This window comes from Helobdella robusta (genome assembly GCF_000326865.2).
Source record: "Helobdella robusta unplaced genomic scaffold HELROscaffold_4, whole genome shotgun sequence".
Taxonomy (NCBI): domain Eukaryota; kingdom Metazoa; phylum Annelida; class Clitellata; order Rhynchobdellida; family Glossiphoniidae; genus Helobdella; species Helobdella robusta.
The window spans coordinates 7307716-7319175 of record NW_008704902.1 but is presented as its reverse complement, the minus strand read 5'-3'; the positions used below and the strand labels follow the sequence as shown (position 1 = coordinate 7319175).

At 33.8% G+C, this 11460-nt stretch overlaps 4 protein-coding genes across 4 annotated transcripts; all 4 read right to left on the bottom strand.

The window, feature by feature from the left end:
• Positions 1 to 748: 748 nt before the first annotated feature.
• HELRODRAFT_162850 (hypothetical protein) lies at positions 749 to 4250 on the bottom strand (the record flags this gene model as incomplete). The annotated part of the gene is made up of 5 exons (XM_009024939.1): positions 749 to 2248; positions 2561 to 2773; positions 3178 to 3315; positions 3506 to 3625; positions 4242 to 4250. The coding sequence occupies 5 exons, from the start codon at positions 4248 to 4250 to the stop codon at positions 749 to 751; spliced, it is 1980 nt and encodes a 659-aa protein (XP_009023187.1).
• A 635-nt stretch (positions 4251 to 4885) lies between these two features.
• On the bottom strand, positions 4886 to 5911 carry HELRODRAFT_162849 (hypothetical protein; the record flags this gene model as incomplete). The annotated part of the gene is made up of 1 exon (XM_009024938.1): positions 4886 to 5911. One exon carries the CDS (start codon positions 5909 to 5911, stop codon positions 4886 to 4888), a length of 1026 nt encoding a protein of 341 aa, XP_009023186.1.
• Positions 5912 to 6618: 707 nt separating this feature from the next.
• HELRODRAFT_162848 (hypothetical protein) lies at positions 6619 to 10268 on the bottom strand (the record flags this gene model as incomplete). Its single annotated transcript, XM_009024937.1, has 5 exons — positions 6619 to 6889; positions 7433 to 7606; positions 9067 to 9224; positions 9282 to 9370; positions 10202 to 10268. 5 exons carry the CDS (start codon positions 10266 to 10268, stop codon positions 6619 to 6621), a joined length of 759 nt encoding a protein of 252 aa, XP_009023185.1.
• A 618-nt stretch (positions 10269 to 10886) lies between these two features.
• On the bottom strand, positions 10887 to 11210 carry HELRODRAFT_162847 (hypothetical protein; the record flags this gene model as incomplete). Its single annotated transcript, XM_009024936.1, has 1 exon — positions 10887 to 11210. The coding sequence occupies one exon, from the start codon at positions 11208 to 11210 to the stop codon at positions 10887 to 10889; it is 324 nt and encodes a 107-aa protein (XP_009023184.1).
• Positions 11211 to 11460: the final 250 nt, after the last annotated feature.

Genomic DNA, 11460 nt, shown 5'->3' with positions numbered 1-11460 from the left:
CAGAGCACATTTTCTATTGAAAAAAATTGTCAACCGATGTCAAAAACTTAAAAAAAAACGAGACATTAAACATGTTTAATATATTCATAAAACATAGAACTTTAAAACATTAAAACCAAAAAACAGCAAAAGATCCATACATCAGCATCGCAAACGTGCTTGATAATTATTCAGATAGACACATTTATTACTTATTTAAATATATGACAACGTTTTTTCCATTTCAATTAAACATTTGATATAACTTAAGTTGATCGTGTCTAAGTTAAATTGTTATTGATGACAACATAAGATTAGTAGTAACGTCAGATGTTGTTGATGACAACATAAGATTATTAGTAAGGTCAGATTTAATAGATTCGTCCATGTTCGAAATACTTTAAGGTTTCTGATCAGCTGATAAAACTTGTTTCAGAAAATATCTTTTCAGGGATTTCAAACTTTTATCTTTTCAAACTGACTGATAACTGCTGTTATTTCTAATAAAATCTAGAAAAATCATCTAATAAAAAAAAAAGAAGAATAAATTATGAACCATTCTGTCAAGCAGTTTTAATAAGTGATGAAAGCAAAGAATTTCAATTATGTTGTTGTTCATATCAATATGAAAAAAAAATGTAAAAATATATTTTAAAAGTTGTTCAAACTGAAAAAATCACGCATTTATGAGATTGAAATACCTCCATTAAACTTTTAAAGTAGAGGAAAATTAAAAATGTAGGTGGCGTGCAAAAAATGTAATATGGAATTAGACAAAAGTTGATTCAATTCTATCGTCGTCATCTATTGCTTCTTCATTTTCGCTGTCTTCTCTTTTAGCGGTACTTTTTAACGAGTGTTCGTCACCTAATTGAACATCTTTTGAATGTTGTTGTGAAGTCTGTTGAGAGGTGTGGAGGTGGGTCTGATGAGGTTTCTGTTGCTGCGAGTCAGAAAATTGCTCATGTTCTGGATAAAAATGATGCTGTTGAAGTTGAAAAAATTGACCATCACCAGCAGCTTTTGTTGTTATGACGTTCTCAGCAGACCTTCTCGAAGGTAGGAGAAGTGTTTGTTGAGAAGAAACATCAAGTTTTTTTTGTTGATGTTCTAGGTGCTGATTGTAAGGAGGAGGCTGAGAGGATGAAGTTTGATCTGGTTGTTGTCGAGGTTGTTGTTTAATTGGTTTCCACAATTTAGGTGCGTCATGAACATTCAAAGACTGTCTTTTTTTGTGCTGCAAATGTTTACGCTCATTAACTTTGCTAAGTTTTGATTGGTTTAGTTGCATCGCAGCAGAAGGAGCAGAGCATAATATGTTTGCATTCAACAAACTCATTGCTGTTTGATTTGAAGCACCATCTCCTGCTTGCGGTTGATATATTTGTTCCGCTGATTGAATTAACAAATTCTGGTTTTCAGCGCTGGCTCCGTCACGTTTATGATTTTCATGTTTGCTGGCATTTGAAGAGAAATTTTCCATCTGTTTAAATGTATTTGAATTGGAGTCCGATTCATATAAAGGATTAGAAAGAATTTCTTGAAATGTCTGTAGTTTTGGTTTCAACTTACGTCCATCCGTTTTGGTATACTTCTTTATTTCTTCCTTTGAAATATTTGAATCAGGTTGACTCTCAGGCTCGTAGGCTGATATTTCAAATTCGTCATCAACATTTTCATCCTCCACATCATCATCCTCATTCCCGATCAATGCAGACTGCACTGAACTGGATCTGGATCGTTTAGAGGATTGAAAGAAGAGTGGGGGAATGACAGTAGGAGCGAATGGATCGTCAGGTTCAAATTTCATTATTTGTTTAATTGATTGCTGTTTGTTTGGGAGCTCGTAATGAAGCAACTGCCGCTCTCCTAATCTGCTGCTCTTTGGATAATCAAGAAGTGAGCCAGACGACAGACCGATCTTCGCTATCTCATTTTTATTATCTGCCAAATAATCTGATGCTAAAGTATCGTAATCGTCAGCCTCGTTGTTTTCATCACCAATATCATCATCATCATCATCTTCGAACGTTTCAAAGTCAGCGGATTTCGAAGTCTGTTGATGAAAGGGAACCATGGGAACTGTGGACGAAGAAGAAGAAGCTGGCATGGCTGTGGTGGCAGCTTTCTTCTGCTGGTCATTAAATGCGGTCGACTTTTTAATAACGGAAGCAAGGTTGTCATCGGGGTTTTTTGCATCAGCATTTGACAAAATATTGTCCATTGCGTGGGACTTGTTTGTGGACAGCCACTGTTTCTGCCGGGTTGCCTGGTAACATTTTTTATGCAAGATGATACATTTAATAAAAATAGATTAAGCAAATTTTTGTTGACAAACTGGAATTTAAGAACAAATTTGAAAATATTTAAAAAAAGATGGTATAATGGTTAAGACATAAGACGCCTGGTCCTGCTATGTTGGTGGGAGGGTTCCAAAAAATCCTGCCTATCACATGCAATGTGCATGGATTCATGCGTATTCACGTGTGTGTTGCTGATATTTATAAGAATTAATTATGAAAGAATTAAAAATAAAAAAACTAATAATACAATAACAGTAAAAACAATTTTAAAATAATACCTGTTTGTATTGAGATTTAGTAACTTTGTTTATTCCTCTGGCATAACCTGCAACACCTCCTATTCCACCACCTCCACTGCCACCACTTCCTCCCCCTCCAAAACTACCTCCTCCCAGGTCCATAGATGCGTGTGTTTGCAGAAGAGCCATCCTGTGCTCTTCTTTCCATCTCAACTGCTTCTGTCGTTCTTCTTCACGCTTTTTTCTCGCGTCCTGACAATCATTATTCCATGTGGATTCAGTGAGAAATTATTTTATTCAAATTTTATTCACTCCTAAACATTTCTCGGTGGAAAACAAATAAACGAATGAATCTTTTCAGTTAATGAACTAAACAGACCACTAACTAACTGACCGACCTAGTAGCCAACCAACCAAACCAGCCAGCCATGCAGCCAACCAACATTAACCGACCAGTCAGCCACTCACCCATCCTTAGCAACCAACTAATCAATCAACCGACCAACCAACTAACCGATCAACCAAATAACCGAAGCACCAACCAACCAACCAACCAACCGGTTAGTTATTCAGCTACGTTCGTTCATTCATTAATAATGAATTAATTCATTATTACATTCGTTCATTCAGTTAGAAGAAGATCTATTTATATAAACCTCTTCTTTTTGTTTTTGAACCAAATGTTGAATCTGCCTGAGCAGCTCATCCACTTTTGATTCTGTTGAATCTTCATCCATTGCACTCAAAGACAGAGCTCTATTCAGTGGGAAAAAATCATTCTTTTCCTGGAGTAACTGTTTCATAATGTGCGTACAATTCATTAATCACTTCATATTAAATTACACTGGCAAAAAATGTTATTTAGCATTTAAGGTGCTAATGATCCAAATCAACCTAGCTAAGATTTATATTTTAGAAATGAATCAAATAAAAACAGAAAAATACCATAATAATAGCGTAAACCCACAACTTGCTGATACAAACCAATTTGTGCACATAAAGTTCTAAGGCTGTGTAGTCACTTTTCTTAGTATCGTGCAGGTGTATGAAGAAGAAAATGTAAGCCCAGATGCAATGCTCCTCATTTATGTGCAGATCAAACCCCTGTCAGAAAAATTTACAAGTTTCAGATTATTGTTGGAATGAAATTTTCACGTTTAATTATTTATCAACGTACGATTGTGCCTGAACGAAATAAAAGTTTTGAAAAAAATATTTCTCATCTGCCAATCTCTTTCAACCAGTCTGAGTGAAGTTACGTTGCAACAAACAAAATTTAAAACAGCAAAATTTGAATGAGGGTAAAGCGCCTTGCACTGCTGTTCGAGTGTAGAGATCCCCGCTTATCACATGCAATGAAAATGTGATACGTTGTTTCACGTGTATTTGCATGCACTGTGTGTTTGTTGTTGATGCCTCCAATAAATATTGAGAAAAAATTGTTATGAATAAATAAATTAAGTCATTACTACATTCCTTTTGCTAGCTGAGCTGTTGGTTAGGGAGCAGAAGTAATTTTTTTTTAATATTATATGGTACCTAAGTGGATAAACAAAAGAATTTCTTCGGTATAAAAATTAACTTGCATATGTTTAACTCAGAATCCATGCATCACACCCAAAATAAATAAAAATTTTGGTTTTGAACTAAAAATATACTTGTAAATGATTTATGATCTACCGTTAGAAAAATCTAAAAGTTAAACAGAAAGTTAACTAACAACTAACATGCTGTGATTTTCATCAATAAATAAATGAATAAATAAATATATAAATATATATATATAGTATTGTATGAATTCTACCGAATTGTTGGCATCAATTTCAAAAATTGAAAAAACAAGCTTTAAATTGATTGATTGATGCTAAAAATTCTGTAGAATTCATACAATACTGTATAAAATATGGTCTCCTTCCAAAACATATATATATATATATATATTTCATTAAACGCGATGCTTATATTATTGTTATTTAATTTTTTATTAAGATTTTCTATTTTTCTTATTATTTTTTATAATTATAATTTAAATTAAAAATTAGAACACCAATATTCATTATATAATTATTAAGCGACGTTTCGAATTTTATAATTCATCTTCAGGCAATTTAATATTAATTCAAATAAAACATAACAATAAACTGTCAGATGACGTAATAAGAGTTGAGCGCGAAAGTAATGTAACGATTAAAGTTAAATAACGTAAGTAGTTAAATTAAGTATAATAAACAATTATTTTGTAATATAACATAATAAAATATATTATATGTGCAATATTATGTTAATAATAATAATAATAAATTAAACATTTCGTGATGAAGGTAAAATAAAATTGGAATAAATTTGTTTGTTCAAATTAGGTTTTCAAAATAGGGATTCTAAAATTTGTAGTCTGTTAAAATTAGTGTCTTTCATTAATATTTTAGTATTATCTTCTAATATTTTGCGGGATAATTGCTGGTTGTGGCAGTCATGGTAGTGTTGATTTGGAGCTCCGATGTTCAAATGGCAGGTTAAACGGCGTGTCAGTTTTGTGGTAGTCATTCCAATATAAGAAGATGGACGAAGCCTACAGTCTTCGTGAGGACATAGAAATTGGTAGATGACGTGGGAGTGCTGTGTTGTTGCTAGTTTAACGTTGGGACTACTTTTTATTAGTAGTTGTTGCGACTTAAAATTTTTATAATAAATAAGAAGGTTTATTTTTTCATTAGAATCAACTGGATGGACTCCTTTTTTAATGATTTTTCTAATTATATATTCGTCTTCTTTATACGAAGAGCTCATTAAGTTACGATAAAATAAAGTTAATTTTGCACTGTCGGTATTGTTGTTTGAGTTGTTGTTATTGTTATGAATGGAGTTTGCGATGACGAGGTTGTCATTGATTGTGTTGTTATCATTGTCATGATCCACATGGTCATCGTTATTGTCGCTGTTATTGTTGTTGGAGTTGGTAATAGAGTTTGCATCATTGTCACCTACATGATCAGCAACAACGTCGTTGTTTGAGTTGTTTACATTACTGACAAGATTATTGGAAATAACATGGTTGTCGTTGTTGATTAGGTTATCGACAATGACTTGTGCAATAGTAACATGGTTAACATTGTTTTCGTTGTTATTTGTGTTATCATTATCATGATCATTGATAATACGTCTATCATTATTGTTCGTGTTATTATCGCTTATATTGTCGTCATTGTTGTTTGTGTTGTTTCTTGTGTTGTTGTCAGTGTTGCTTGTGTTGTTATGGCTGTTATGATCGATAGAAACGTGGTTATCATTGTCTATTACATTGTGATTATAACTTGAGTTGTTTTGAACGTTTTCATTGTTATCATCTACTTTAATATTATTATTTTGAATCTTTCTAATTTCATTGGTCATTATTATATCTATTGTTGAATTGTTAAAATTATTGTTGACAAGGAATTGTTTTATTTTATCGAGTTCTTTACGAAATTCAAGTGGTTCAGAGCTGTTTGAATATGCACGTCTGACATACGATATTATCACACTATTCTTATACCAATCTGGACACTCGCTATTTCCTTTCATGCATATCCCGTTGTTGGTTGGTTTGACGTAAACAGATGTGCGAAATGTGTTAGGTGTTAACTGATCAATTAAAATATCAAGATAGGTCAAGAAAATAATAATAACTAATAAGAAAAATAGAAAATCTTAATAAAAAATTAAATAACAATAATATAAGCATCGCGTTTAATGAAATATGCTTAAATGAAAATTTGTTACCGAAATTTACTGATATATATATATATATATATATATGTATATATATATATATATATATATATATATATATATATATATATGTGATTTCTTATTTTATTGATTCCGACTTATTATTTAAACTGTACAATTTTCCGACAACTGGCACACAACGTATAAAATTGGTGTCGGATTGCAAATACCTCATTCAATGGTGCATCATACAACGAATCATTATTACGTTTATATACGCATCTTACTTACTAAACTATCTTTCGTTGGTAAATATAAAACAGACGCCATTTTAAATTTTAAAAGCTTTTATTAGGAATGATAAATAGTACTCGGTCTCTTTAAATAAATTATAAAAATTCAAAGTTAGGAATATCTCCAAGTTCTTGGATTAGCGCCTGCACATCTGTCTCGTCCAACTCGAGAGTAATGAGTTCCTCCACAACGTCGTTGTTGAGGTTGGAGACAACCCTCTGTTCTTCCGCGCTTAGCCCCGCACTTTCGTTCTGTGCTGGTTTGTTTGCGTTGTTGGCCTTCTTTCTTGGACAATTGTATTTCTTGTGCCTAAGCAGATGCCTAGGCCTTCGCGCCACAAATCCACACTCGCATATTTTTTTGTCACTGGAGTTTTTTTTTTTTTTTATTCATTTTTTTTATATACTCGAAATTAATAATTTTGCACAGAAGAAAAACAAAATACGATTTTTGCAAGCGGACGAAATGCGTGCCTTCTCCTCATTGGCTATGACATTCCTTTCCTATAATCATTATGCGCACAATTTTTTTTGTTTTGTTTTTTTATATTTTTTGTTTTTATTTTTTTTGTTTTTTTTTTATTATTTTTATTCCAACCAGAAAGAGGGGGTGATGAAAAGTGTCAGAATTATGAAATAATACTGACTAAAAATACTTCAAAGTCCTTCAACGCAAAATTAATTCACTCGATAGGTGGCTTGATGCAAAGTAATTCACTCGATAGGTGGCTTGATGCAAAATAATTCACTCGATAGGTGGCTAGATGATTTTTGTTTAGGATGAGGTTTTTTGCATTTACAAATTATTTTAAATTGAATTTAAAATTAGGCCATATAGATATATGATTTCACAGAATCCAAGGCCTGTTTTCACTGGGCCTGTCAGTCAGTCGGTCGGCGTTCGCACAACCCTGGCCTGTTTTCACTGGGCCGTCGAGTCTGGTTGGCTTCGCACAACCCTGGCCTGTTTTCACTGGGCCTGTCAGTCAGTCGGTCAGCTTTCGCACAACCCTGGCCTGTTTTCACTGGGCCGTCGTCTGGTTGGCTTTCGCACAACCAACACAAAACAAGAGTCAGAACAACACTGGGAACAAATTGTGTGACTTTAGTACGCGAGCGAAACTATGCCAATGAGTATAGAGTCTCGTACCAAATCCACTTTTGAGAACTTAGAACGTTTCTGAAACTATGCCAATGAGCATAGAATCACGAATTAAGTCTCTTAGATACCAGAATAGGCACCGATTACTCGAGGCTGTCTAACTGGTGAACCCAAGGCGGACTCTTTTCGAGAACTTAAGACGTTTCTGAAACTATGCCAATGAGCATAGAGTCACGAATTAAGTCTCTTAGAAACCAGAATAGGCACCGATTATTCAAGGCTGCTTAACTAGTCTTTACTCTTAAGTCATAATTATGCTTAGTTATTTCTACTGATCTCTTTAAATGATCTCGCACTAATTCAAATGCTTGTGTTAAATTTTCTTTTTGTTCCTTTACAAATTCGTACATTTGCTTTGGTGATGACTTCTCCGTGTTAGACGTCAAATTAATCGGTATTGTCGCTTCTCTATCATGCATTAGGAAAAAATGTGAAAATCCAGTACTACTCTGCACTGTTGTTCGGTATGCAAACATTACGAATGGAAGAATTTCGTCCCAATCTCGATGATTCTTATTTATCACTTTTCCTATCATTTTATTGAGTGTTCCATGAAATCTTTCTACCAGACCATTCGTTGAGGGTTTATAGGTAGTGGTACGGATTTTATCTACGCCAAGTTGTTCACAGATATACTTGATCAGTTAGTATCGTTTTGGTAGTCCGTATCTACAAAATACATTTTGAATTAATTTATGAGCAACATAAGATGCATTTACGCGTTTCAAAGGAATAGCTTCTGTCCACTTTGTGAAATAATCGATGACAGTTAAAATGTATTTATGCTTCTTACTTGATTCTGGGTGTGGCCCTGTTATATCAACTCCTAATCTTTCCCACGGCTCACCGACCAACATTGGCTGTAATTCACTTTGTTTAAAATGTTTTTGTCGGTTAAATTTGCTACATTGTTCACATAATTTGTGGGTTAATTCAACGTCTTTCCTCCATCCAGGCCAATAAAATCTTCTTCAAATTGCCATGTTAGCTTTTTCATTCCTAAGTGGGCTCCATTCATCCCACTGTGCAAGTCTCTAAGTACTTCTTGCCGCGTTGTGTAGGGAACAACTATCTGATAAAAATTGTTAATTCGTCTCTTCAATACACCTTTATCTGTTAAAAACAAGTTGTCATACTGTGCAAGTAATATTTTAACATCTTTTCCTTTATTAACAAATTGACTCAAATCTGGTACTACTGAATGTTTGATGACGTCTTTAATTAAGGATAAGTCTTTGTCTTTCTCTTGTTCTTCAACCCAATCAACACAATTATCTACTTTATTTTCTGTTATAACACCACATACTGCTCTTGACAATCCATCAGCTTTTGTTTCGACGGCCCAGTGAAAACAGGCCAGGGTTGTGCGAAAGCCGACCGACAGACTGACAGGCCCAGTGAAAACAGGCCTTGGATTCTGTGGAAACGAATCCGCCTCGTTCTTTTGTTTTTGTTGTGCTATTTGTGGACCTATGGTTCTTTGCTGGATTCTATACTCATTGGTATAGTTTCGCAAGAAGCTTGGAATTCCCATAGGCTCCTATTTTTGTAATTTTTCTTCATTCATTTCATTTATCTCTAGGAGTTGTATCAACACCATATCGGTCACACACGTCGAGGTTGTACGATTGAACGGCAAGAAACATATTCCAAGTTGCCCGACCCAACAAGAAAAAGTTCTAATTCCTGTATTCCAGTTTGTTCATTGACATTATTTTTAACATTATTCTAGAGTTCAGTTAGTTCAATTCCTTTTCATTTACTTCCGTCTCCGTCGATTAATAAAATTGTTATTGAATATTTTACGCGTTCGTGTGTTACTCAGTAAAATCATATAATTCGAAAAAGCCCAGTGCCACACAGGACTGGTCGAACTCACAATAAAAATATACAAAAATTATTATCGGACCATAAAAAAATTCCCTGAGAAAGATAGAGAAAGAGATTACCTCTCTTTCGCACAGACACCACACACGCGAGCAAAATTTCCACAGGATTTATCCACACATTCATATATTCATTAAAATTTTCGACAATATATATATATATATATAAAGATATATGTAAAGATATATATATATAAGAGTGGAATGAAAAATTTTTTTTTAATTTTAATATTTCTGTACTGCCAATCAATGACCCATTGTCTAAGATGTGTTCGCGCAAAATTTTAGCTTTCTAAATCAAAATCTTCAGGTGGCGCATCTGGTTTGAACTTTGAAAAAATCAACTTTTGATTTACTGACGAAACTTTGTTTTACACAATGCTTTTATATATTTTATATTCTGATACTTAAAATTCTAGTACATTTGATAGTTATTATTAAATCAAAATAAAAACAATTGTTCTAATGTCGTAATTCCAAAGCCTCCGCACCTTCTTTTTTACCAAAATACTGAGATTTGGTAATAAAAATTTGCATATCTTGCCTGGCTTTTATTCTAGTTCGAATAAATCCATCTCTAGCTCCTGGTCCACAAACGGATATTGAAGCCTCTGTCAAGAGCTTGACGCACCTTTATACTGCCAGAGTGAGGCAAGGATACTTTTCAATTTCAAGATGACATTTTGAAGAAATGTCATTTGAAATTTCTATGTCGCTATATTTCATTGTCAGTGGAGGTTGTGTTATTTTTTCTATTCTATCGCCCAATCTATTAAATCATAATAGCTTGATGCATCAACCTTAAGCTCTGAAAGTTTGAATTCAAGAACTTTTTTTTCCTTTGGATTCTTTTCTTGCTTTTTTTTTCTTTTTTTTTTCTTGGATTCTTTTCTTGACTGATCGTTTAATTTGGCGCAAAAAGTTGATGGCAAAGAGAACAACGTCCTACCTCGGGAAACCGGGCCTCTGGACGCAAAACGAAGATTGATTCTTGTTTTTAAAATTCTCCAAAGAGTTAGTTCTCTTATGTGCTCTGCATCATCTTGTAACATAGCTAGCAAAAAATTTTCTGGATGAGCGAAGAAAGCATTTTTTTGAACGGTTTAAAGACAATGTTTTTAGGTCATCACGCAAATACAAACACCTTTTAACTATGTTGAAGACATGAGTTGGACCATATTTACGAGATGATTTTGTTTTTATATCAAACCAGGTTAGTGCGTAAACTTTCATGATGAAATTGGCAAATTCATTCAAGTTTTCCATCGGGCTAGTTGTTCCAATATATAACCGAAGAATATCTGATACAGATATTTTTAATCGGTGCTTAGCAAATCAGTATTCAGGTCTGGCAATTCTGTTGGGATTGATTCAAATGCTTCTACATTGAAGTCGAGACAGCTTTCGAGACTTTTTCCTATGCTGCCAGAAAAGCTATTAGGGCCTATTGTAGTACCGTCGAGACTGTAAAACAATCGGCGAAACGGTAATTCATTAGCGTGTAACAGGCACACAAGCCTTGGCAAAGGTCGTTTCAGGTGTTTTTCTAGTAAAACAATGGCTTCATTTTTGTGTCCCGTGTTTACCGCTGTGCCATCGCATCCAATTGCCACCAAGGAAGAACGAAGTTCAAATTTCATTACAAGAAAATAAACAATGCTTTTTTCAATCGTATTTGCTTTTCCAAAATCAATAGAGAGATGACCGATGTATTCAGAATCTGGCTCTCTGAAATATACTCTTCACTAATAGTTTTCCGATGTGCTGTATTGAAATAAATAGCTGTAATAATTTTATTGCCTTCAGCATGTTGTAAATGTTTGCGTACTTTTTTTTCGCTCTCGACGTATCTTGCTTCTGTCTATTACTTTTGATGAGTCGTCTGTTCTA